Genomic DNA, 27,856 nt, shown 5'->3' with positions numbered 1-27,856 from the left:
TTAGGTACTCATTTTAAATCTCATAAAACAGGAAAATTAGCAACAATTTAGTATTTTATTTTGTCCACAAAGTTAGCTTAAATTTAGCGATAAATTTATTGTAATAAAATTTATTGTTAATTAACGATTTTTTTAGTTTATTTTTTTATAGAATTAGTTTTTAATAATTTAGTGATAAATTTATACTCAATTACTAAAATTTTTTTCAATAAATTAGAGACTAGTGTGTTTGTCTCACTAATTTAAGACTTGAAATTAACTAAAAAAGTACTAGTTGTTAGACAGCAATTAGTTAATCCTTCACGGATTATGTTTTGCATGTTAATTTTTTTTTATTATTTTTAAGAGTAACGCTACATATTTAAAATTTTTTATAAATCAAATTTAATTGAGTTAAACAATAAGACTTAAAATAATACTAATTATAACTGATTTTATTATGTTAGACTAAAAACAGATAAATTTGGATGTGTAGTAATTATTCTATTTAAATGCAAATGGCCAATAAGAAAGAGCAATAATATAAGGTGATTGGATAACGTTTCTAAGGTTGTGGTTCGCAGCCATTTTGTTTTGATATGACAAATCATTCTCATGATTTTGTCACTCTCTGAAATAATGATAATAAGCAATAATATCTATGTTCTCCCCTTACCTTTTCTAATTCCCTTTTTTATTGTCTTCTTATACAATTGAATTGGACCAAGAACACTTTTTTCATTTTTTCCTTTCATTTTCTTAAGTCCATTCATGCCTATAGATATATATGGTTTAATTTAATCCTTCTATTATCTTGCATTTATGGTGCTAATTGGTTCTTTCAACTACCATTATTATAAACTAATTTATGAAAATTAGTATTTGTTTGGGCGCCATTATTTTGATAAAAAATATTTTTTTTCAATGAAAAAAATCTTTTTTTTTATTTTTTTAGCGTGTTTAGCAAATTTTTAGTAGTAAAAGTAAAAGTACTAGAAAAAAAAAGATCTTTTTTGAGAAGCTGTAATTTACGTCTTTTTTAAAATATTTTTTTTCTTAAAAAAAGATATTTTTCATATAATAAATAAACAAAAAAGTACTTTTTTAAAAGATCTTTTTGCATAAAATATCAAAACATAAAATTACTTTTACTTTTTCATAAGATCTTTTAAAAAAAAGATAACTAAAAAAAGGATCTTTTTTTAGAAGCCCACCCAAACAAACCTTAGTTCCACAAAAACTACTAAATTAGTTTATAGTTTGAATAACATCTAATTTAATGAGATGGTGAATTTATTTATAGTTGTTTTTACATAAAATAATTAGATAATTTACTAATCTCAACTGTAAAATGAATATCATTGTATGTGAGTTTTTTTCAACTAATGTGATTCATTCTCTTCCAAACAAGACCAAATGCACTTATTGCATCTTTACAAAACCAAAAAATAAGAAGAGTCGAAGAAAAGAAAAACAGAAAAATTAAAAAATCCTGAACAAAGATACATATATAATTACATATATAATTTAGAAAAAGTACGAGGAGGCAATCAAATATTTATACAATGCGTACAATGGAGGTTTAGGGAGTATTAGAGATATAACCATTAGTGTTATCTTTTTTCATCAGTTGAAATTTTTGGGATGAGTGGTATCATGACATGGTATTAGAGCGCTAGATCCCAAAAGTTAAGAGTTCGATCCTTGGTGAGAGATGTTTATTTTGTAACTCAATAGCCTGTACACAACAAGTAGTCTATTGTCTCCCTAGCGGGACTCATAATTAAATGCAGGTTCTATGATTCTATAGATGACAAGAACTAATATATACCCGTGACAGTTTCTCTATCGTGTGATTGTTACACGTGGTTCTGTTATATTAATTACAACCTCAAAGGTCACGAAGTGTAAAACAATTGTGTCACATTGTTCATTCACTACTTATCCTTATAATGCATTATTCATTAATCAATGGTCACTAATAAACAAAGATATATATATATATATATATACATAATGTTCACTTATCCTTGAAATAGAAACACCCTTCAACACTTTTTCACTTCACAAATTCACCATAATGTTCACTTTTTCACTCCATTAATTTGAAGAATTCCTACTTTGTGTTAGTTTGAGTGTTCTCTGAGATGGGTTTGCATAAAGTGTTGAACTTGTGTATGGTACTATGTTTGGTTTGTTCATCACTACTGTGTTCAATAACCAAATGTGATGGTGGTGGTGGTTCAGATCATTTCTCTTTGAAGTTCTTGAAGGCACCTCATGCATTCTCTCATTTGAGCTCAGCAGCATTTTCATTTGAAGTTGTTGATTCTGGTAATGGTGGAACATGTTCATCAAACTGCAGCCTCAGTTGCAAGGTTTGTCTCTTTCTTTTTGTAGTAGTAACTCATTTGTTAGTGTTTGCATTATAGAAAAAATAGTAGAATTTCATTTTGGTGAAAATCATGTACAGTCGACTTTACGTGAAGTTGATAGCTGAAAACTGTTAGATGAATATTTAGTCAAATTAGTCAAATTATTTAACGGCTCTTAGTTATCGACTTCACGTGAAGTTGACTGCACCTGAGTTTCCACCTATGGTACTAGAATCAAATTGAATCAAATCGTATAAAGGTACTTCTGTAGCTAAAAGTAGAGTGAGATCTAGCATGGGATAATGCAAATTTGATGATTATATATATATATATATACCATGTATGCAGGTGGATGATGGGATTGCATCAGATTGTAAAAATGGAGAAAGAGTTACATACTCAAGCTTGAAGGATGGAAATCATACATTTGAAGTGTGCAACAATAATAATGGGAATCAAGGACTTGGATGTGCTACTTATAATTGGGCTATTGGTGAAGAACCATTCTCTATCTTTATGCTTTTAATTTGTTCTGAATTTAATTTTACTTATCACTAATTTAATTTTTTATTTTCTTTTTTCAGATACAGTTCCTCCAACTGCATATATTACAACTTCAACAAATTTCACAAGTTCTTTAAATGTAACAGTGAATATATCTTTCAGTGAACCTTGTATGGGTGGAGGAGGTTTTGGATGCAAGTCTGTGAATGCTTGCAATGTAAGTTAGTTGGTGATTTCATTTCATGGTTAACTAATTCCAATTGTTCTAACCAAAACAGGAACAAAAAATAATGAATAAGTGACATAGATTCTATGTTGAATAATGAATCTTTAACAAAGTTCTGTTATAATTGTTTTGCAGCTTCTTGTCTATGGTGCTGGCCAGGTTATACCATCTTCCCTTACAACTTTGAAACCAAACCTCATGTACTCTCTTCTTGTTAGTTTGAACTCGACTGCGCAATTCGGCCGCGCAATCCTTGTAATGGACAGAGATTTCTGCAAAGACATGGCTGGTAACAGCTTTATAAGAAAGCAAAATTCAAGTGTCTTTGTACATTTTGGTGAGTATTTATATATATATATAGTTTATTAAACAAAAATTCTAATTTTGAAATGACAAGAACTATAGTGAATCCTGCAAATTTTTTAACATGATCTACAGATAGAAGAAAGGTTTATGTGAACCTCAGGACTCATATACCAGAGAAGCTACTTCAACTTAACAGTGAAACAAGAACAGTTCAAGCAACTAATGACAATGACAAACTAAAAGTATATTTGTACTTCTCAGCACCAGTTCTTAATTCATCTTCAGAAATCATGAAATCTCTCAGCATTAGTCAGGGTTCACTTCTTCCAATCAATGAAGAGAGTCTTGGAAACAGAAGATTCGGATACTCGGTTGGTCGAATATAGCTTTTGCTTAATCTAGTTTCATCTCTTCATAATTATACATTATATTCTGTTTTTTTTTCTTTGACATACTATGATTTCAGGTTGGTAATATCTCCCATACTGCAATTATCTCGGTCGATTTCAATTCGGAGTCTATAATAAGCAGAGAAATGACTCAATTTTCTCCAACTTCACCAGTTACTTTCCTTTATGGTAGATATTATCCACCAAGAAAAAAAACACTATCTAGAAATCTAGATTCAAGTGCTAATATTTCTTTCATGTGATTGAATTCAGATTCTAAGAGGCCTGCTGTGATGTTGAGTACATATAGCATGAGGACCAAAGAACATAATCTCCAAATATTAGTTGAATTTGCAAAGCCTGTGTTTGGTTTCAACACTTCTTGTATATCAGTTTCTGGAGGCCTTGTAAAAAGGTATGCATTTTCTGTTCTCTATATTGCAAAGTTGATGATGGATCCTAATTAATCAAACTTTTTTTCATGTCTCTCTAGCTTCCATGAATTTAGAAGGAGCACATACATTGTTGAGTTACAAGCAGATAATGATTTAGTATATGTCAGTGTTCCTGAGAATGCGACTCGTGATGTAGCAGGAAATCAAAATCTACCTTCCAATGTTCTACAAATTAGGCACTGTAAGATGATTGATTAATGATTACTACTAATCTTTTCTTTTAAAAATTGATGCTATCTATAATTTTTGTTAGACATTGATACAACTCATGAATGATGCAGACACTATGCCTGTGATTTCATCAGTGGTTTCTGCATTTACAACTGCTTCTTTCATCGCGACTGCACTTGTGGCAGGGCTGCTTACTATCTCAACAGCAAGCCTTCAATCTGTTGGTACATTTACCAAGTCATCTTTCTTGATCGTTGATCCGGCGAGGAATCTCTTTGTAGGATACTTAACTAACTTGAAAACCTTACTTACTATTAGAAATTGTTTAGTTAACTTCAATATCTTTCAATATATTCTCAAATTTTGTAAATCATGCAGAGAATTTTGTGTCATATTCAAGTCTTTGCACTATCAAGATGGTTAACAGCCAAGTTACCGGTCGAGTTCTATGAATTCGCGAGGCATATCCGATGGACTGTACCTTATTTTACAGTGCCATGGGAACCTGGACAACTGAACCTATTCACTATAGCCTCTGGTCCTTATGGAAGCTCTGATTCATCATTCACCAAAGCTTCAAAACCAATTCACCAAAGCTTTAATTTGAGCATTGCAGCTTCATCAGTGTATGGATCACCACTTACTTCTTTAGAGTACCAGCAATTTTTTGAGGTAAGACCAAGTTAACTTATTCATCAAGCTACTGAAATTTATTAATGAAAATTGGTTAGTATCCTTTAATGAAAGACGAAAATGCATACCTGTAGAGCGAAAACGTGAGGCCGGAAGCCGAATATATTTTGGATTCAGAGGATTACAGTGGGTGAGTTTTATGGATGTTAATAGTCTATACATTATGTTACATATATATGCAATAATCAACTTTCAAATTGGTTTTTCTTTTTTTCCTTTCCCTTTTATTTTGTTTATAGATGGATAGATTTTTATAGAAGCATGTTTTGGTTAGCTGTGATCTGTGGTGGTTTGCTGGTTCTGCATGCTCTTCTCCTCATGATCCTGAAATATGGGAAGAGAAACTCTGATAAGCCAAGGGCATATGGAGCACTTATATTTCCAAGATTTGAGATATTCCTTGTAGTTCTTGCACTACCTGCTATTTGCAAGGCCTCTTCTGATCTTATTAGTGGTAATCTTAATGTTATTTATTTGTCATTTAGAAACCTTAACTTGTGTTCTTAGGGTATTGTTTAGCAAATTGCATAGTTTGAAGTTTGAACAAAAAACAAGAGAGGTATCAGTTAACAAGGTAGAGAAAATCGAGATTTCATGTGAAATCGAAAAAGTAAACTAAATAACAGAATTATAACAAGATTTAAATGGTAAAATCATTTGACTTAGTAAAAGTTTTGTAAAATCGGTTGATTTATTTAAAGTTGTAATATCTTTAAGAAGTTAAATCGAGATTCTAACTGTCATGACCAGGTGTAATTTTTGTCATTTGAATGTGTGGATTTTATAGGGGGAGGTCCTTCAGCTATGGCAGTTGGCATTCTACTATTGGTTTGTGTGTCTATTGTGCTTCTATTTTTGTTCCTATTCCTCTCAATTGGTATCACATTTGGGAAACTACTTCAATACAAGGAAGTTCATCAAGAAGGTGAGGAATTTCATTGGTATCAAGAGCTTATTAGGGTAACTCTTGGTCCAGGTAAAAGAGGCCAATGGAGTTGGAAGGACCAACCAAAATCTCTTAATCTAATCATCTTTGGACCACTCTTTGAGGACCTAAGAGGCCCTCCAAAGTACATGCTTTCCCAAATAACCGGCGGACGCTTTCCAAGCCTAGGCGACCGGATCATTGCCTCGGACGACGAAACAGAAGACGCCGAGGCGCCTTTCATCCAAAAGCTCTTTGGGATTCTCAGGATTTACTATGTGTTTCTTGAAACCATAAGGAGGGTCACCCTTGGAATAATGGCAGGTGCATTTGTGCTAAATGGAAGTTCCAAGACACCAATTATTGTTATTCTTTCAATGACATCATTTCAGCTATTCTTTATGCTGCTAAAGAAGCCATTCATAAAGAAAAAGGTTCAGCTAGTTGAGATAATCTCACTCTCATGTGAGTTTGCATTCTTTGTTACTTGCTTTGTGCTCTTGAAGATGGATATCTCATTGGGAATTGAGAAAAAGCTTGGGATCTTCATGATTATGTTGTTCCTAGTGGAGTATTGTGCTCAACTTGCAAATGAATGGTGTGCATTATATAGACAAACAAGGTTTCTTGACCCTCAAGAAAAGTCATTCTTCAAAGGATTGAAGATTGCTTCAATTGGTTTTCTTTTGTACTTCATGCCTCAAAAGGGCATCAAGATTTTGGAGAAGGAGTTGCCACAAAATGGACACGAAAATCGAGGAACCGGCGGCAACGTTTTCGGAGAGGGAGACAGATATAGAAGCTCTGATAGCATGAGTTCAGGTACACCTGATAGACCATGGCTTAAACAGTTGAGGGAATTTGCAAAATCTAGTTTTGGTAGAGAAAGAAGTGGAGCAATGAATGATCCTTCCACTAGTGGTACTAGTAGGTGGAGTGGTTTTTGGGGAACCAAAAAGAGTGGTAGTTCATCTGATTTCAAGTCAAAACCTAGTTCATTGTACCAAGATTTGGAAGCCATTTTTGCATCCAAGTGAATTCAACTTGAGACAAAAATTTGTGTCTAATTTAAAGACAAGTCTTATTTATGTGTAACAAAGTTTAGGTCATACAAACATACAAGATACAAAAATAGTAAAATCTATTATATTTTTTATTTAAAAAATGTTATTTAATTATACTTATTATTAAATTCTGAATTTTTATAAGGTGAAAACTCAGGTGCAGTCGACTTCACGTGAAGTTGATAACTAAAAGCTATTAAATGATTTGACTGATTTGACTAAATTTTCATCTAATGGTTCTCAGCTATCAACTTCACGTAAAGTCGACTGTACCTGAGTTTTCACCTTTTTATAACTATAGAGTATCTCTAAATTATAGTAGTTTCCAACATATCTTTTTATTTATCTTATCACTTACTTTCTCTCCCTTTTATTTCTTTCTTTATGTCTCTAAAATGGTGGTATATCAAACATATTTTTATGGGTTCATTTGATATATTAACTTTATTTGTGCAATGGAAAAAAAATGCATATCTAGAAATAGTAGAATAAAATGATTTTTTTTGAGATAAAATAAATTTAGTAAAATATGAGATAATACATAATTAATTAGAGTGATAGAGTATCTTTTAATAATTTTTAAAATTTAGAAAACTTAAAAAAAAGCTTAAACAATTTATTATTTTAAAAATATCAATACTTCATATAAAACAGTATCATAACAAATTTATTTAAATTTTAAAGACTCAATAGAACTATTTTTTCAATAAAAATAAAATATGAGAAAATGACAAATAGGTCCCTAATCTTTTGTCTTACGGACATTTTTGTCCTTAACCATTGAAAAATACTTTTAAGTCTCTGACGTTCACAAAACTTGGACGGATCAGTCCCTCCGTCCAAATGCCTCCGTCAGGGTCTGATCCGTCCAAGTTTTGTGAAGGTCAGGAACTTAAAAGTATTTTTCAATGGTTAGGGACAAAAACATCCACGGGACAAAAATGTCCGCAAGACAAAAATATCCGCAGGACAAAAGGTTAAGGATCTATTTGTTCTTTTCTCATAAAATAAAATCGACCTTTCAAAAAAAGTAATTTCCAAATTTGATGTTTGACTTTTAAGCTTTATCCCTTTTCCTTAAATAGACGACATTGTCGTTTCATCAAAGAGCCAAAAGACAAAGACGACAACCCTCACCGATCATTACTAAACGCAAAATCAAAATCAAACCCTAATTTCTTCTGCTACTCCAATTCCATTCAATTCTAACTTCAATTTTCCTTTTATTTCTTCCGAAAATCGCACCAACCCTTCAATTGTTGGGGTGGCAATCAACTGCAGAATCCCCAACACGTGCGCTTCTCAGACATTGCCACCATTAATTCCCTTCTTGGGAGCTTGTAACACGTGTCCCTTTCCTTTCCCGAAAGCTGCAACCTTTTCCACCTGTGGTTTTGTCCTCTGTTCTGTGATAAAAGGGTAAAAAAATGGGGTCTTTCTTGAGTTCACAGAAAATAAGCAAAGAGGAACTTGAAATGGCGTTGAATAAGGCTAAGCAGATTGCATCTTCAGCTCCTGTTGTTGTTTTCAGGTATCTCTCGTTCTCAATTTTGGATTTTGACTTTTTTTAATCGAGTCAACGACCCAATCATATGATCACACTTTTCAAACCTTGATTGTTATGCAGGTTGTGACTTGTAATCATGAATAGTGTAGACTGTAGAGTAGAGCTTTAAAACTAAAATTGAAATACCATGATACTTGTTTTGGTTGATACATGAACACAAAATTTAATTATGCTACTTTAAAAAATTAATTTTTTTAATAGCGGATTATGGAAAATATACCAGAAAAGGTGAAAACTCAGCTATAGTTAATTTTAGGGTTTAGGGTTTACATGAAAGGTGAAAACTTAGGTATAGTTAATTTTAGGGTTTACATGAAATTGATAGTTGAAAGTCGTTAAATAATTTGACAAGTTTGATTAAATTGTCATTTAGCACTTTTCGTTCCAATCCCGTTCCTACAATGCACTTTTCGGACCGAAAAAGTGGAACTGCTTGACGTTGCATATTTGAACTCATTAATGCTCGATTCGCATCATTATGCTCGATAAAAGGAATGAGCGAAGCTCCAATAGAAAAATATTAAAAGGGGAAAATACTTCGGAGATGAACCTCTTCCCATGCAATAGTCAGAAATTTTTGACGATATCGCGCTGGGACAATCTGTTCCTCCCGAATACTTCGATTCAGTGCTAAAGAATTTCCTGTAGCTACCATATAGTATTCATCTCTACTTGGTGGTAAAAAAAGCATCCGTATTCTTTTTGATATCAACATTAGCTGAAGTTAAACTGCATTTGAGTTTTTACAACTAGAAAAATGTTACAAATACGTGGTGATTGATTTGGTTACTATTTTGATGTTCATGAAGTAGTATCTTTTAAAATTCATTAGAATATGAGTTGTAGCATTATATAGTTGGCATTATTGATTGGCAAGGCAATTATGTGTATATGAACAAGGTTCCATTGTTAATTTGTGTAATGGCAGTAAGACTTATTGTGGATACTGCAAGAGGGTCAAAGATCTTCTCACACAGCTATCAGCATCTTTCAAAGTCATTGAATTGGATGAGGAAGGTAGCTTTGATTTGCTTCTTCTCTTAATTGTGATATTTGCCTTATCATTGTGGCATTATCTAATTTTCATTTCCATGTTTCAATAATGGAAACAGAAAATTTAAGCAATTTTTTAGGCATGATTGATTTCAGCTTTTTATAATTTTGTGAAGGAAAAAATTAAAACAATAATACAATGTGTACAAAAAAAATAACCAAAGTTTGTGAAATAATACGTGTATTTATACACAAATATATGATAGTTGATTTGGTAGCGGATATACATAATATATTTAAAATTCAAAATAGTAAGAACATATTTTGTTGCTTTCACTTTTCAGTTTTGAAAACATTAAAAATAAAAAATATTGAAAAATGAAAATGGAACTCAATATCAGTGTCTTGAATATTGTTCTCTAATGCTGCGTTTGTTTGATGAGACACAGACACTAATACATAGACACGGTGGTACACGTCCATCGTTTGTTTGCTGAGACACGGATTTTTGAAGGATACGGTGACACACAAACATACATAAAATACATGTATTTTGTGTCCTTCAAAAAAGATAAGACACGGAGACATATTGATGAGACACAAATATTTACTCTTTTATCCTTAGTAATTTATTCTTGTCCTTATTCCATTGATGATGATACAAGGGTAAAATTGATATTTAGTTTATATTGTGTGTCTTGTTTAGTATTACCAAACACAATAAAAAATTTGTGTATCTTTGTGTATATGTCTCTTTGTGTATTTGTGTTTGTGTCCATGTATTTAAAAGACAATAAACAAACGCAGCCTAATGTATCCAATTCTGTCCAAAGGGTTATTATAATTTTGCTGAGAGAATTTTGTTTACCTATTTGAAGGAGATGGTGGTCACATTCAAGCAGCTCTAGCTGAGTGGACAGGACAGAATACTGTGCCTAATGTGTTCATTGGAGGGAAACACATTGGTGGTTGTGATTGTATGTCCTTTTTTCCTTCTGTTTTTGCTCAACCAAATCACTGTTCAAATTTACCTTATATTTGTCAAAAAACATTTATGACTCCTGTTCTTTGCAGCTGTTTTGGAGAAACACCGAGCAAACCAACTTGTTCCCCTCCTCAATGATGCTGGAGCCATAGCCAATAACTCTGCTCAGCTCTGAATTCAATACTCACACAAATAGTACACAATGTTTTGTTGCATAGTATGGAATAGAATAAGGAAGGAGAGAAAGTGTTTTTGTCTTTGTATGAACATAAAGTGCAAGTGTGCAACCAAGAGGTTTGTAATGCAATCTTAGCATTAAATATGGGATGGTGGTTTCAGAACTTGTCTAGTCATATGAGTGAATGCAGAATGATAGATAAAAGTTTGATGGGTACCTAAAAATCGGTCACTAATATTGTTTTATATATTTTTATTATATATTTTATATTTTAATATGTATTTTATATGAGTAATTAATTTAATTATTGATTTTTTTGTGTACATGGGATATGTTTTGCATTGTTGTAGATGGATTAATGCATATTTAATTGTGGTAATATACAAGAGTTCTTATATTCAAATTTTTATTATTTTTTATGTAACATAAAATTTTCAAAATTTGTAATCTTTCAATAATGGGAATGGCTATAGCTTATTATATTTTGCAATGACTAGGTAAAGGATGGGGTAACTAGGGCTCATTTTTTTTTTTTTTTTTGTTATTGGAGGCATGTATGTGATGTGCTGTGTTATGGGGGTATAGTGGTACTAGACTAAAATGTGGGAGTAGCCTTTTTTGACTTGTGATATAAACAAGTCGGACCATGTGAGTTGTTTTGGAAAGAAAATATTATGGTCAAATTGGATGGTCCGATTTGCAAGGGGGAGAGTTGTTTTGGAAAGAAAATATCATGGTCAAATTGGATGGTCCGATTTGCAAGGGAGAAATTTTGAATTTTGGAAGAAACAAATCGGACCGTCCGTGTTGTATGAAAAGTTTTTTTTTTTTAATGAAACGAAAATCAAACCGTCTGATTTCTCTGGGAGCACTCGCATCGTCCGATTTGTAGTTCCCTGATACCACACGCCTGTAAAACATGCTACTTCTCCATATTGCTGTCCTACACCATTACCTTCTCCATAATAAAATTAAATTAGAAGGTGGGTAACTAGTAGCAGTGTTTTAATCAGAATTGTTGTAATTTGAATGAGATTTATTTCCATTTCTATCGAATTGGTTTTGATTTTCAAAATTTATTTGATCCAATCACAGCTATGAAGATGTATAACATAGATTTAAATATATATTTAAATGCATTGATTTTTAAATATAAAAGTAAAGATATATATGTTTAAATACATAGGATTCTTTTCTATATCCAGAAAAGTTAACAATATACATGCCAAAATGCATAGGATTTTTAATGCTATATTATCAACAGAATTTTTTTTATCAATATTTAGTCAACATTTTAAATTCTAATAGTATAAAAATAAAGTGTTAGTCAAATATCAACTAATATTGATAAAAATGTTAATCTCTTAACATTTCTTTTTCTAATATACTCAAAAGGAAAAAATATAATTAATTTGTTAATTTGGAAGGAAATAGGATAATTTGTCCAAAATACATTAATTTGTAATGTAATATAATAAAAAAGATATGTTTAAATACATTGATATTCTAATATGCCAAAGGAAGTAAAGAATGATCACTAATTTAATTAGAAGGAAAGAAAGTTATGTATTGGATAAATCTTAATACATTTCAAAGAAAGTAGTAAGCACATATTTTCTCAAAAATTGACCAACTATTAGAAGCAACAAATAAATTAACAAGTTTTGAATTTTTTTTATAATTTTACTAAAAGAATAGTTAACTTAATTAGCAAATTATCCTTTTAAATTTAAATTATTAATATAAAATATAACAAATGAAAATACTAAAATATTTAATTAATAAAAATACAACACTCTTATTTAATATAGCATGTTTATGTATAAATTATTAAATTTATATGTCTAAATACATCGAATTTTTAAGACATTGAAAGAAATGTTTTAAACATAAAAAATATTTAACCAATTTGGGATGGTCGAGTGGCCAACTCATTCTCCAGTTAAGTAAGTATAAGATATTCAAATCTCGCTTGCATACAGTGATCTATTAGCTAATAACAAACTCTTGAATAGAACTCAAATTCGCGACAGATTAATCTTTTCTCAGTCTTGTTTGAGGACACTTTGAAAAAAAAAAAACAAAAAATGTTTAAAAACAATTCAATTATTCAAATCAAAATGGAAAAAAAAAAACAAAAGAAGTAAAAACCCAAAACTATACCAATTTGAATTAAGATTGGATTTTTTTTTGGGTTGTCTTCTCCCAGTCTGACAGGATAAAAATTAATCCGTCACAGATCAGAGCTCTATTTAAGGGTTTGTCGCTGGCTAATGAATTGCTGTATACACAAGGCAGGATTCGAACCCCAACACTTATTTAAGCGGACAAGTGAGCTAACCACTCGAACAAATCCAAGTTGGTTAATTTAGATTGGATCTCATTTTCTAACACACTCTAAGACTTTGGATTTCAATCTAAAAAGTCTCAAAACCCATTCTTCATTCTTTAAACAAAGTTTGACCCAAGAAGCACACACATCAATGGCGCACACACTCACACTCACGCAGCCGCATGCTCTCTCTTCTTCTTCCCTCACCACACCTTCAATTCATCACCGCCTTCCAACCTCGTTTTCCCTTAACAACCCGAAAGCAACCACCTTTTCCATCGCCTGCACCGCTTCTTCTTCAAATGCATACGTCGCCGTTTCTAACAACAATGCACGTTCACCTTCCTCCATTTCCTCCATTACCCAGGTTATCAACCATTTTTCATTCTACTTACTTCCTAATTGATTCAATTCCTTCATTTCTAAGTTGATTCTAATTCTTGTGTGTTTTGCGCAGCTAATTGAATCGTTGATTAATGGAGTTGATTTATCGGAAACTGAAGCTGAAGCTTCTCTTCACTTCCTCTTGAATGAAGCTGATGAGGCTTTGATTAGCGCTGTTCTTGTTCTCTTGAGAGCTAAAGGCGAGACTTTTGAAGAAGTAACTTCTTTTTTGTTGCTCTTGTTTTCAGATTCTGCATATAAAGGGATCTGCTTTTAATTTGTTCATTGACATTGGAATTATGAGCTTTTGAGCAAATGCTGAGTTGTTTCCTTTTGTTTGATCATTGTTTCGATTATTTTGTGGATAGATTGTGGGGTTAGCAAGGGCTATGATCAATCATGCTACCAAGGTGGAAGGTTTGCTTGATGTGGTTGATATTGTTGGAACTGGAGGGGATGGTGCCAACACTGTTAACATTTCGACTGCGGCTTCGATACTTGCTGCAGCCTGCGGTGCCAAAGTTGCAAAGGTGTTTTAGGGTGAATATATGTTGATGTGATTGAATATTTGAATTGAAATTGTTTCTGTATTGATGCTTGTTTTGGATATTGTGTGACTTGTTGCAGCAAGGAAGCCGATCGAGCTCTTCTGAATGTGGAAGTGCTGATGTATTGGAAGCATTGGGGGTTGTCATTGACCTAGGTCCTGAGGTTAGTGAAAAAAACGAACATCTCAGTTAGTTTTCTTGAGTTGTGAATGTGTTATACTGTTACTTATGGTTCATATTAGCCTTGTTTGTTATCTGAAGGCATACTTACTTTGTTAACTTTGCATAATTAATGAAATATGGTTTTTCTAAAAGATTGCAGTATATCACTGGTTAACTGTAGAACATAATAGTGAAAAATTTGCTGCTTATTTCGCGTTCATAGGAAAAGGAAGCTACTTAAGCTAAGCCATAATGTAAAACTATTGGAATGCATTGATGTATATCGCGAGTCTTGACATCTTCATAAGAAAGTGACTATTCTAGTCTTCTAGGCTCTATCTGTGTATTTTTGTTTAAATAATAGGATTTATCTTATAGAAATTATTATTGATGAATGCATTCAGTGATTCATTTTCCTATCCTTGCAAATTAGGGGATAAGAAAATGTGTGAATGAAGCAGGAATTGGGTTTATGATGTCTCCAAAATATCACCCAGCAATGCAGATTGTCAGGCCTATTAGAAAAAAGCTGAAGGTAAAAACTGTATTCAACATATTGGGGCCCCTGTTAAATCCAGCGCAAGCACCTTTTGCAGTTGTTGGGGTATACACAGAAGATTTGGTAAGTTTATTTGCGTAGAATTCATTGGTGTTATTTCACTGAAAAAATGACTTTCTATTCCATCTGCAGTGTAATCTTTGCAAGTTCTCCAACAGATAAATTTATAGTAAGGGGAGAATGCATAATCAAGAAAGATTCTGTTTGCTCATAATATTAGCATATGAATCATTGATAGTTGTGAAAGCAACTTGGTTCTTTATGGTCTACATTGGAACTTTGTAAATAATTACAACCCCGTCCTGTAGTATTAGCCCATTTAGGTCATTTTGTCTTTTTAATACCATAAAAGTGTGTGGCAGCGGAGCTCTAACCTTTGAGGCTTTGATACGTTTTTTAAACAATCTCTGTATTAGTATCCTTCAAATGAATTGAATCGAATTACATGTTATTGCATATGTATGAGTTGGTTCTCTGTACTCAATTATTTGTATAATGCATCCATATTGTTTTTCTTCTGTTCAAATTACACTTCTTTAATTGCTTAGAGTCATCCTCATTTTTATTAAATAGGTCTACAACTTCATTTTTATTAAATAGGTCTACAAAATGGCTAAAGCACTTCATAGATTTGGCATGAAAAGAGCTTTAGTGGTTCACTCTGAAGGTTTGGATGAGATGAGTCCTCTTGGTAAGATCTCCTGCATGCTTTGAATCAGGAGTTTTTTTCATCAGAAGATTTATTTATTTGAATCTGAATTGAGCAGTACTTTCATCTTGTATGAATTTCATGCAGGCCCTGGTATAGTTCTTGATGTTACACCAGAGAGAATTGATAAGTTCTCATTTGATCCCTGTAAGATTATGATACTTCTATTGTTTTCCAGATTTGTTTCTGGAATGAAGTAAATTGATATAGCTCATGTGCTATAATTGAGTTGTATAAAGGATCTTTTGCATATGTTTACCTCAATGCACTCGTTACATCAGCTATATTTTTTTTTTGTGGGGCCAGTGGAGTTTGGCATTCCTCGGTGCACTCTTGAAGGCTTAAAAGGTGGTGGCCCCGAATACAATGCAGAGGTTCTGAGGCGCGTTTTAGGCGGAGAGCCAGGGCCTATTGCTGATGCTATTGTGAGTACCTTTTGTTTTTCAGATAATACCTCTATTCTAGTGATAGGAAAGTGCTGGCCCCTGGCCTTGATACAGGAATTTATGAAATCAAGTTCATATGGTGTTTGTTCCCATCATCCATCTTAATTTTGACCCATTGACCTTCAATTTTGAGCCAGATTATTTCATTATATTCCCCTTCCTCTGAATTGTAAACACTCAAGCACAGAACATTTTTTGTTGGACTAGAATTCATATTGCTACCATGCCTAATATTTTGAAATTTGTGTCGAATTCTATGAACTATGATTGCACTTGTCTCTTACAAGATATTTTGAACTTTGTAATTAAAAAAATGGCTATAGATTCTCAATGCAGCAGCCGCTCTGCTAGTCAGCGGCCGCGTAAGGAACCTAGCAGAAGGGGTGTCTGTAGCGCGCGACTCACAACAATCAGGAAAGGCTCTAAAGACTCTTGATTTGTGGAAGGACATCTCAAATGTGAGTTAGACTTAAAATTGGATCTTGTATATACTACTTTTTGAGTTTTGAGTATCTCTCTCACACACACACACACACATTTGGTTGATCTTCTTTTGCTTCCTGTGTTCAACTATTGCAGAAAATAAAAGAGGATGCTGTCACTGAATAAAAGCTCGAATCATTTTGATGCATGGACTGGCTTTGATGTACATTAATAATTTAATGTAATCTCGGATGTAAAATTATGTATCCTTCAGTACTATTGCCAAAAAAGAAAAAGGGTTTTAGGAATGTATAGGGGGATTTGAAGTTTTCCATTTTATCTTTTTATTGTTTTATTTTTACAAGAACAAAAGGAGGCAGCACTGGAAAAACAAATGTTCTGCTGTTTTTATACAAATTATGTCAGATTTTCAAGAATAAGATCAAGTGAAAAAGCCATATTACATTGCTCTCTAGTTTCTACAAATAATAGATAATTCTAAGTTAACTCATTTTTTGTATTAATATGAGATATTTGAATAAATTTGACAAGGCCTTAAATTAGAGGATCATAATTGATATCCTCCACAAATATAAATTATTTTTGTTTTAGTACATATGGTAAATATAATAGGAAACATTTTCAAGTGCACCGAGAGTATTGGTGTTCCAATTGTTTTAACCGTTGATTTGAATTATAAAAAATATATATAATATATATTAATTGAAATCAACGGTTAAAACAACTGGTGCACCGGTACTCTCCGGTGCACTTGAAATGTTTCCAATATAATATATGAGTGTGGTTTGCATGGTCAATAAAATATTATAAGTTAGAACATCTGAACAAGGTATTGAAGTACTATGCAAAATGAATGATTGTGAATGAAAATTAAATCCCACATGTTTCTCGTGTTGGTATATATGTACTTTCTTTGGCAAAAATGACATTTACTTACAACGTGGAATATAATATGTGGTACAAATTAAACATCAAACATCACATTCTCACATGCAATATATAAATGATATAATCTTAGTATTTATTAGTCGTGGTCCGTGCCAGCATGTAGGTCAATAACCCTGCAATAGGAGTTACACATAGCAAACTCATTAAATTGGAGTAGTGAGGTTGTTCATACAAAATTTCATTAAATTATTAAGGTCCCATAGGTGAATGCTAGAAATAGCAATGTTCCTATGTAGATTTGTCGTACAAAAAAATGTTTTCCACTTTTCCTTCATCATTAATTGTTATTTTTTAAGAGATGATTGTTGCTTAGTCCTAACTCAACTCGATCAATGAAGCAACTAAATTTAGTTGTAACTTGTAAGTATTAGAAATAGGTGAAAATTTACGTGAAGACATTTTTATATGATGATATTGCAAACTATATTAAATGACTCAATCAAACATGCTAAACCATCTAACTATTTACAATGTCATTTTTATGTGATGACATTTTTATAGAAATATTTACCTTAAAAATATAATTATTTATATAATTTTTTTTTCGAATTTAAATTTATAGGATAAGCAATTTTATGATATAATATCGGAGATTCTATAATTAAAAAAAAAAATCTAATATGAGTCAAACTAAAAATGACAATAAGTACCTGCTATTATTTCTACCATCATGGGCCTTGTTTTAGAAGACAAACTAACTGCAAATTTTCATAAACCGTCACTTGTTAATTTACAACAAAACAAAGTGCAAATTGCTAATCACTCCATTTATTCGTGGTAATATCTACCATTATCATATGGAGATGCTCCATAAAAATAAAGATGCATAAAATGTCTTTTTTTAAAGATATTTTTTAATAATTAAAATTTAATACATATAATCACTTAAATTGTATTATTTTTTTGTTAAACTGATTTGTCCAATCTATTTTTTAATAAAAAATAATATAATTTAATTGATTATGTGTTAAATTTTAATTTTTAAAAAACATTTTTAAAAAAAGACATTTTTAACATCTTTATCTAAGTGGTTCCATTATCATATTTTAGTATATCGTTTGAAGACATTGATTAATAAAACAAAATGGGAATTTAAAATGGAAGGATTAATTAAAGGCAAAAACTCACATGCAGTTTTGTTTATGTGAAATTGTTGATTTAGAATCGTTAAATAATTTGACATGTTTGATTAAATTATTATTTAACGATTCTTAACTATCAACTTCACATAAAGACAACTGCATGTGAGTCTTCACCTTAATTAAACTAACAAACCTGAATCACAATTGGAGGTTGAATTGGAGTTCCCACACATGCAAATTTGCTTAATTCCATCAAGGCCATACCCACACGCGCCACCGGTTGCCTCACACGCGCCACAGAACTCTTCACTTTCTTTCACCCAAAACTTCACACGGATCCCATAGGCCCAATTACTAGGCCCATTAAGCCTTATTGGTGCCAAACTATAAGCACTACTATACCCTTCACACTCAAGCTTTGTAAGGTTAATGGACTTAATAGCCTCATATGGTACAGCACAACATGCTGGTGGGCCTGACCCAAAATACCCTGAGCCCAATCTATTGTGGCCCAGCCCATCCCAGGCCCGGCACCCATAGTACTCCTCACAGCCCATTCCTGAAACATTTTTGCATGGCAAGTGCTTCCCGGGAAAACCTTGGAACAATGGTGACATAGCCGAGCAACCTATGAGCATAAACACGTTCTCCGGTGCCGGATTCATGTACGGTGCACGCCACGGCTCGACCGTGAAGCCGTTGCCCTGGCCGCCGAGCACTAGGGTATCGCACGTCGACATGTTAGGCTCTTGAAGTGTTAGTGCTTGGTATGCATAGTCTATGTCTAGGACCCTATAGGATCCGGAGCTTATGTGGAACATGAGGACATTGTTGATACAATGGAGGAGGTCCTTGAAGCCGGGGTGGCCGCAACCGTATCGGAGGGCAAAAGGGTAATCTATGGTTATGTTGCCACAAAATGATCTGCATGAATTCATGTAGGTTGAACTTATTAATGGAAAAAGAGTAGTAATAATAAAAATGAGACATAGAACATGATGTGTTAATGTTGTTAGCATGGTTGTGAAACTGAAACAGGACAAGAATTGTGTCTAAGAATGAGTGTGATTATTTGTGAGGAGAGAGTGATGGGAGTAGTGTCAAGTTTAGGGTTTATGCGAATGATATAAATAATAAATTTAGCTTTACTCACATGTAATGTTGGGGAATCTTGTTCAATTTTTTTTATGGGTTTCTTTTACTTTTTGTTGGGTACAGAAATGATTAGTTTTTGTAGCTTTTGAATTTCTGCTGAGAAATTTTTTTATGCAATTGGTTTTTTATTTTTTAATTATTATTACTAATTTTAATCTTAACATTGAAGTTTATAGAAGTCATACTAAAAACATTTATATTTTTGTCAAGTCAACTTAACAAGTTTGTTTGACTAAAGTAAATAATTCAAACCTTTAAAAAAAGAATTTATTTTTATTTAAAATTCAATTTCATGATTTGAAATAACTATAATATATTAATGAAATAAAATTTAAATTTAAAGAGTGTGAAAGTTGATTTAAAAATCAGACTCTTTTTTGTCTGATTTACAAATAAAGAAAAAATTAAAATTAAATTTTTTTAAGAAATTCAAATCATTTATTCTTATGTTTTGTTTTATTGGGACATGCATATATATATATATATATATATATATATATATATATATATATATATAAAATAAAAAAAAAAATCTGCTGTCACGCCTTTTATGATTAATGTCACATCTATTTTATTGTTAATTTTAAATTATTTCTTGTTAAGATTTGAATTAACCATTTTATCTATTGTCACTCTATTTGATTTGATTTTATTTATAAGTATCATATTTGAATGTGTTATGTAGATGAATATTATTTTTGCACTATCATTTCGATCTTTATATATTAAGGGACTATTTCAGAGAAAACTACACAAAAATTATATGTAAAAGCCAAACAAGTCCCATAGTATTGAGATGGGGATGGCATAACTTAAGAATTTAATAGAAACAAAAATAAAAGGAAAGCATGATATTGGTCAAAAGTAAATAAGCCAAAGAAAGGGATAAAGTATTAATCATGATTTATCATATATCTTAGTTGGGCAATGTGCTTGTGCCTTGTTAAATTTTCAGACAACTCCCAACATATTTTGATTGGTAGGTAGCAGGTAAAATAAATAAATAAACAACATACATACTCTCATCTTGATATATGTCCCATTTTGTTTTATTTTATATACTTCGACAGTTGGACTGGTAGTTCTGAAACCAAACTACTTTTCTACATCCTCATTACATTTCTCCAACTTAAATAATATTATGTCTTGAATGCAAAGTCTTAATTTAGTAGTCATCATATATATTTTATAATAAATATATTTAAATTTAAAATTTAATTAGATTAAATAATAGATAAAACTCTTAAAATTGTTTGTATTGATGTGCTGTAAGTAAATTTATAATATTTAAAATAAAAAATTGTCTAATTTATTTGATAAAATTACAAATACAAACAAATAGTCTTATCGATTTATCAAATACAAAATAAGAATCAAACCTTAAATTTATCGTAATAAAATAATGATTTACAATAAAAATAACAAATACATATTTTTTAAAGATTAATGCCTATATAAGATAATTATTTAATTCAATAAATGATTCATTCATTTCCATAGAAATGGAAATAGTTGATTCATCTTTAAAGAATTTTATGATAAAATAATTAGTTAGTCATAATTGATAAGGATATTAGGATGTTCATAAATAAAAAGATGAAAAAAAAAAAGTAAACATAGCTGGATACTCACGTACAGTCGATTTCACGTGAAATTATATTTGAGAACCGTTAAATAATTTGATTAATTTGACTAAATTTTTATCTAATAGCTCTCAAGTATCAACTTCAGATGAAGTTGATCTTCACGTGAAGTCGATAAACTTCACGTGAAGTCGACTTCACCTGAGTTTTTCCCGTAAACATAATATTTATTTAAAAAGAAATAAAAAATGGTTTAAACTAAGAAACAAAAAGCTGATTCTCACAGTTTGAGTTTTTGTGTGCATTGTCATCATTCTTCTTCTTCTGTACGGTTCTCTTCAATGTATCACTGTGCTCTCTTCTCGTTCTCGATCGAATCATCCGCAACGGTTTCTTCGAGAATCTCACTCTCCTTACTGTAACTATTCTCAGCTTCCCCTCTCTTATTTCCATTTCCTTCATTTTTTTTATTTTGTTATATTTTTTTCTGTATCTACGATTTCGTTTCGTTTGGAAATTCATTTCTAAATGATCGATGGGCGAGAGGACGCCGGAATCGTCGGATCTGTTTCAACCACTGCTGCTGCGGATCACTCAATCCGATGGTGACGATGCCGCTGCCGCCGCTTCCGTCTCGCCTCTGTCGCGGTACTCGTCTTGCGGTGGCGAATCGGAGTTCGACCGTTACTGCAGTGCCGCTTCCCTCATGGGAACTCCTAGCGTCTGCGGCAGCGCCGTTACACTCTTCAATGATTTCTCCGACGCTGATTTCGCTAACGGTTTAGATAATTTCACTCTCGGCGGAGGAGGTAGGGCGGAGACGAATCACGACGATGATTGCGGGCGGAGCCTCCGGTACGGTTCTAGCGGATTGGAATTGTACGGAGATTGCAGTGATGAGCTCGCTATGACTGTGCTTGATTCATCGGAGTTGTTAGGGTTTAGTAATGATAGGATTGGGAATTGTGATAATAATGGTAGCGCTAGGGTTGAGGATAGTGAGAAGTGCGGGGTTGGTGATGGCGATGCGAGATCGGAAAGTGGAATGGATCAATTGGATGATGTGGAGAGAGCACAGGATGATGGGTTATCGGATTTGGAGGGAGAAGATTCAATGCGCATGGTAAGTAATAGTGAGGTAAAATTGGAGGGTGGATTGTGTGGTGAGGGTGAGGGATTGGATCAATTCGATAATTTTGGTGTGCAATTGAGGTTGGAAGACAAGGAGGAAAGAGAGAATGAGAGGGTTGAGGAGGGAGGGTTGTCCGATTTTGAGCATTCAGAGGGTGAGGATTCAATGTATAACTATGGAAGCGACAGCAGTGATGGCAATAGGAATGAGTCTTTTGTGGCGAAGAGTGTGCAATATCGCGAGGAATTGGAAGCACGGAACGAGAATCCATTGCTTATAAACTCCTCTGTGGCCTTTGGCTCAAATGACTTGGATGATTTTCTGCTAGATAATGATAGGTTTGATCAAAGTCCTGAGATGTCTGTTTTTTTCCGCGAGAAGCAAAAAAAGAACAATGAAGTTAGAAATGATGCAGTGAACTTTGACTCTGCGAGCTCAGTGGGTTTGGAAAGGGGTAAAGATGAAATGAACATGGTTGCTGTGAGTGAAAAAGTTGAAGAAATCAAAGATGAGCCTGAAGCAGTGAAAGAGGTTATAGATATTACTCCTGCAATGTGGCAGGTTCAAGGTGCCAATAAATTGAATAACGAAATGGATAGTTCTACGCATACCTTAACTGATTTTCCAAACACAGTCAATCCACAGGTCCAAGGTGTTGATGCATTGGTTAATTGTCCGAAAACATCTTCAATCACCATGTCATATGATGTATATTTGGATCCTATCACAGAAGGAGGTCTTCAGCACAAGGGTCTAAATGCTACTGATAGTGGAAATCTGGAGAAGGGGAATAAACACACCAAGAGTGAAATTAGTCAAATTACAACTGAGGCTAATCTTGCTCAACATGTCAAAAACACAGACTTGGGTAGTTCTATGGTCAGATTTGATCACTTTCCTGATAGCAGAGTTGATCAAAGTTCTTCCAATCCATCCAACCATATAGGGAATATGAATGGAAACACATTTGATAGTCATGAACGAATCTTACATCATTCAAATGTTGGAATGAGGCAAACATTAGAGAGTATTTCAACATTAACAGAGCATTTAGAAAAAACTCCTGCAAAATCTAAGGTGAGCAACTAGTACCCATGTGTTTCAAACTGTCATTTTATGCTGTATCCCTTACCTGATATATACTAACCATGCATAACATTCAGGAATTATTGATTGTGTTAGATTATTTGAATAAGTGTATATGTTAGATGAAAATGGCATTGTCATTCCTATTTTGCAACAAAGTTGCTATTTTACTGTTTGAGAAAGGATGTTTTACCCCCATCCCCCCATCTCTAATCTCTATCAGAAAAGGTTGTTTGAAATGTTGTCACAGACAAATGGTTTGAAGCACCTCACTTCTGCTGCACATTTGAGTTGTGTACTTGCGCATTTTGTCAATAATCATTAAATATTCTGCTCGGATGGATTCTCTATTGGGTTTAATATGTTCTACTAACTATTGCAGACAGAGGACTTTGAGTTGAATGAATTCTATGATGAGGTTGTTCAGGAAATGGAAGAAATTTTATTGGACTCTATGGATTCTCCTGGGGGTAGGCATTCCATGCATAATAGAATGATTGAATCACAATTGTCGATGCCTTCAAGAGATGGTGGGCTGACTGCTTCTACTTCTAGTATAGATAATGCTTACATGCTAGGTCAGCGCCCGGCAAGAATAGATAGAATTGAAGTTGTTGGTGCAAGGCAGAAGAAAGGAGATGTTTCTTTCAGTGAAAGATTGGTTGGGGTTAAGGAATACACTGTATATAAAATAAAAGTGTGGAGTGGTAGGGATCAGTGGGAGGTCGAAAGGCGATATCGTGATTTCCTTGGCCTCTATCGTAGCTTAAAAACCTTATTCAGCGAGCAAGGCTGGAATTTACCTTCGCCTTGGTCTTCTATTGAAAAGGAGTCTAAGATGTTTAGAAGCGCATCTCCTGATATTATTGCTAAAAGAAGTGTTCTCATTCAAGAGTGTTTACAATCTATTCTCCGTACCCGGTTCTATTCAAGTCTTCCAAGAGCATTGGCTTTGTTTTTATCCCCTCAAGATTCAGATCCTCTTTCACATGTGTCAAATGCACTAGTGTCTCGGTCTTCTTTCACAGGAGGAATCATTGGGAACTCTTCTACTTTGGGGAAAACCATATCACTTATAGTTGAAATTCCACCAAACAAATCTGTGAGACAGTTGTTAGAAGCACAGCATTACACTTGTGCTGGATGCCATAAGCATCTTGATAATGAGAAAACCTTGATTCAGGATCTTGTACAGACATTTGGCTGGGGGAGGCCCCGACTTTGTGAATACACTGGTCAGTTGTTCTGCACTTCTTGCCACACAAATGAGACTGCAGTCTTGCCTGCAAGGGTTTTGCATCATTGGGATTTCTCGCATCATCCTGTTTCTCAGTTAGCAAAGTCATATCTGGATTCTATACATGAGCAGGTAACTCTAAAACTAAAGCTTGCCTTTTAAATATTGTTTGTTTGTATGTTTGTTAATGTCCAAATATATGTATAATGTTTCTCTTCTCTATTTTCAGTGTAAAAAACAAGAATTTCCTATCCTAATTCCTGTCCAAGTATACAGTAAACACTGATATATTGAATATTGAATGGCCATCAGTTTGAATTATCATATGCATTTGGTGCAAATCTTGTAAAGTAATGCAAAACCAATTTGATTAATGGCTGTTAATGTCTGTACAGAATTAGATTTAATTGGCTTAGTACATGTGCATATTAAATTTCATGGTGTTTCATAGCTTAATTGTCCATATCCTTTCTCTGTGATTGGCTGCTGTTGACTTGTAAAGTTGAAATTCTTTCTATGGGGTTTTATAACCCCCCCCCCCCCCCCCCCAAACAAAAAAAAAAAAAACCTCTTTATGGGATCCCTAGGAAGTTCAAAGTAGTAAAAAAAAAAAAAATGCCCTAACCAGGGGATTGGAAGTATTTTTTATTAAAAAAATTGAGGATTCGAAGTAATATTTGTGTTGTTCAGCAAGGAGTTACTGTTACCTAATTCTGTAACAATCAATTCCTAGATACATATGATTCATAGATTCATATGATTTTCTTTTCCTTGCCAGAATGCCAGCCATTTTAACTCTCTATATTTTTAAATAAGTCTTCCCATTCACTTAAATTTTCACTGACAAATTTCTCTGCAGCCTATGCTTTGTGTCACTGCCGTGAATCCCTTCCTTTTGTTGAAGGTCCCAGCCTTGCGTCGTGTTATGAGTGTCAGGAAAAAGATAGGAATCATGCTTCCATTTGTTCGCTGCCCATTCCGGAGGTCTATCAACAGAGCACTTGGAAGCCGGAGGTATCTCCTTGAAAGCAATGACTTCTTTTCTCTCAGGGATTTGATTGATCTTTCCAAAGGAGTCTTTGCTGGTAAGCTTCTATTTCTTGTTCATTGCTTATTTGTACGTTAAATGGAATGGGAAGTTCATTTTTATTTCATTTCCATTTGTGTTTCATCTCTTCGGATGAATAAATGTGGTTTCACTACAATATATTTATATCTAAACCCTAGTTTTTCACCTACACATGCTTTGATGCATGCATGAAGAGAGATCCATCTGGTCAGAGCATCCGGATTTAAGATTAATTAAATCACCTATGCTGTAAATTAATGCACATTGCTTTATACTTTTCACTGAATTTTCATTTCTCTCTTTTGGTCACATGAGATGATGAGATAATAGAACTATCCTATTGATTATATATTTTAAATCAAACCAATGGTATACTGTGAAGTTTGTGTGCTGCATTTCCTATATAAAATGTTCCTGATGTATAACAACTGTTGTGCAGCACTTCCGGTTATGGTGGAAACTGTGTCAAGTAAAATCATGGAACACATTACTGACCAGTGTCTCATATGCTGTGATGTGGGAGTCCCTTGTAGTGGCCGACAAGATTGTAGTGACCCATCTTCTCTCATTTTCCCATTTCAGGTTTGTCTGCATGTAGCCTAAGATTGTCACAGAATTTGTTGTGGGTACCATAGGGATCTGGAAGTTAATTTATTCTAAAATTTCCTTCTATATTATTTTTATCAGCACTTCCATTGGGATTCCTTATACAATTGTTAGGTTTCAAGTAGCGAGTGGTATTCTTCCATTTGATATAAGATATTTTTGAGCCCAAATTTTATTTTTATTTCTATTATTATTAGGATAAAGGAATATGACACTTCTCATAGAATCACATTTTTCTTATGGAATTCTTCTGATCTACTCAAAACAACACTCTTAACCTGAGCTTAATTATGAGCAGGAAGATGATATCGAAAGGTGTAAAGCTTGTCAATCTGTTTTCCATAAGCGTTGCTTCAGAAAGCATGCGAACTGTCCTTGCGGCACACAGCTCGGATCAAACGAGACAAAGAGCTTAACTAAGATTCCAAGCCAGAAGGGAATTAGTGACTCAAGTGGAACCTTGGACTTGTTAGGGAGGGGACTTAGTTCTGCTGGGTTATCACCTAAACTACTCTCTGGGTTATTTTCCAGGGAGAAGCCAGAGAAGACCAGAGAGCATAAAGACGAAAATATAATATTAATGGGTTCATTGCCAAGCAATTCTTTATAATGAAAATTTATGCCCTATGTCTATATCTCTTGTTGATTAGTTGTACTATACATTTTTGTTGCATCTTATTCTTAACGATGTTTGTTCAATAATCACAGTTGTCTGTGTAGTCAATTTTGGGTCATCATTTCCTTTTGTAACAAAAATTTTTGTAGTGTTTAGGCTATTTTCTTTGGAGAAAAAGAAAAAAGGTCTACGCTGTTCTGTTCTGTTCTGTTCTTGTATTCATTTATTTGTTCTATTCATTATATAGCTTTATCAGATTTTGTACGTGCATTTGTTCTCATTGATATGATTGCTTAATTAGTTATGTACCTTCTTTCATGATGAACTTCCCAGTCCCACTGCTGGAAAAGATTCTTAGAACCAGACAATTATTTGGTTAAAAGTTATCTTAGACATTATTGATGTGGATATTCAGCGGTAAGTCAATGTATAAATGATTATGAACATTTAGTGATAATTTTGGTGAATGTCATAAGTAAACTTTTTGCCCCTCAAATTCATTAATAATGTAAATGAAATTTATAATCACTGATAGTAATTCTTTACTCTTGTCGGTAGATTCTTTAAAAATATTCATAATGGTATCTGGATAAAAGATGATCAAGCATAGTACTATGAAAAGTAAGAATAAGCACATGATAGTTTACCCTACATATCTTATTTTAGTGGTGGAAACTGGAAAGTGATTCCTCACTTTTAGGTAGGGCTGCAAGGGTTGGTTTGGAGCGGCCATAATTTCTTGGAAAATGTATTTAAATAAAATGACCAAAAGTTTAGCACTAGAAGTTCTTAAGATTTTATATTGAATATTAAATTTGGTGAGAGTAAATGGTATGAATTAAAAAAAAAGGAAATAGCTAAAAAGTACCTTAAAAACATTGGTTAAATAGAAAATTTTTATTCTTCTAATGTTAAAAACTTGAAAGAAAAATGTTTCTATTAAAAAAA

General features: G+C 33.0%; 5 protein-coding genes across 5 annotated transcripts; 4 read left to right on the top strand and 1 right to left on the bottom strand.

Moving 5' to 3' along the window:
• The first annotated feature begins 1,785 nt into the window (after nucleotides 1–1,785).
• On the top strand, nucleotides 1,786–7,188 carry LOC112782414 (uncharacterized). The gene is made up of 13 exons (XM_025824774.3): nucleotides 1,786–2,357; nucleotides 2,703–2,847; nucleotides 2,939–3,075; nucleotides 3,220–3,421; nucleotides 3,523–3,761; nucleotides 3,857–3,968; nucleotides 4,053–4,194; nucleotides 4,273–4,415; nucleotides 4,516–4,682; nucleotides 4,784–5,077; nucleotides 5,173–5,228; nucleotides 5,338–5,552; nucleotides 5,886–7,188. Exons 1-13 carry the CDS (start codon nucleotides 2,127–2,129, stop codon nucleotides 7,058–7,060), a joined length of 3,258 nt encoding a protein of 1,085 aa, XP_025680559.1. The 5' UTR covers nucleotides 1,786–2,126; the 3' UTR covers nucleotides 7,061–7,188.
• Nucleotides 7,189–8,119: 931 nt separating this feature from the next.
• LOC112782417 (glutaredoxin-C1) lies at nucleotides 8,120–11,091 on the top strand. Its single transcript, XM_025824776.2, has 4 exons — nucleotides 8,120–8,618; nucleotides 9,583–9,671; nucleotides 10,526–10,624; nucleotides 10,722–11,091. Exons 1-4 carry the CDS (start codon nucleotides 8,515–8,517, stop codon nucleotides 10,805–10,807), a joined length of 378 nt encoding a protein of 125 aa, XP_025680561.1. The 5' UTR covers nucleotides 8,120–8,514; the 3' UTR covers nucleotides 10,808–11,091.
• Nucleotides 11,092–13,160: 2,069 nt separating this feature from the next.
• LOC112782415 (anthranilate phosphoribosyltransferase, chloroplastic) lies at nucleotides 13,161–16,842 on the top strand. Its single transcript, XM_025824775.3, has 10 exons — nucleotides 13,161–13,509; nucleotides 13,600–13,743; nucleotides 13,895–14,056; nucleotides 14,154–14,237; nucleotides 14,670–14,858; nucleotides 15,396–15,486; nucleotides 15,592–15,651; nucleotides 15,811–15,929; nucleotides 16,274–16,408; nucleotides 16,530–16,842. Exons 1-10 carry the CDS (start codon nucleotides 13,294–13,296, stop codon nucleotides 16,557–16,559), a joined length of 1,230 nt encoding a protein of 409 aa, XP_025680560.1. The 5' UTR covers nucleotides 13,161–13,293; the 3' UTR covers nucleotides 16,560–16,842.
• Nucleotides 16,843–17,258: 416 nt separating this feature from the next.
• Nucleotides 17,259–19,526, bottom strand: LOC112782329 (uncharacterized). The gene is made up of 3 exons (XM_025824681.3): nucleotides 18,618–19,526; nucleotides 17,993–18,040; nucleotides 17,259–17,455 (listed from the first exon to the last, which is right to left on the bottom strand). Exons 1-3 carry the CDS (start codon nucleotides 19,441–19,443, stop codon nucleotides 17,409–17,411), a joined length of 921 nt encoding a protein of 306 aa, XP_025680466.1. The 5' UTR covers nucleotides 19,444–19,526; the 3' UTR covers nucleotides 17,259–17,408.
• Nucleotides 19,527–21,417: 1,891 nt separating this feature from the next.
• Nucleotides 21,418–27,172, top strand: LOC112782482 (uncharacterized). Its single transcript, XM_025824879.3, has 5 exons — nucleotides 21,418–23,371; nucleotides 23,763–24,749; nucleotides 25,477–25,702; nucleotides 26,126–26,268; nucleotides 26,591–27,172. Exons 1-5 carry the CDS (start codon nucleotides 21,698–21,700, stop codon nucleotides 26,900–26,902), a joined length of 3,342 nt encoding a protein of 1,113 aa, XP_025680664.2. The 5' UTR covers nucleotides 21,418–21,697; the 3' UTR covers nucleotides 26,903–27,172.
• The last annotated feature ends 684 nt before the right edge of the window (nucleotides 27,173–27,856 follow it).

The sequence above is a fragment of the Arachis hypogaea genome, chromosome 20, assembly GCF_003086295.3.
Source record: "Arachis hypogaea cultivar Tifrunner chromosome 20, arahy.Tifrunner.gnm2.J5K5, whole genome shotgun sequence".
NCBI lineage: Eukaryota > Viridiplantae > Streptophyta > Magnoliopsida > Fabales > Fabaceae > Arachis > Arachis hypogaea.
This window is presented reverse-complemented; position numbering and strand designations above follow the sequence as displayed.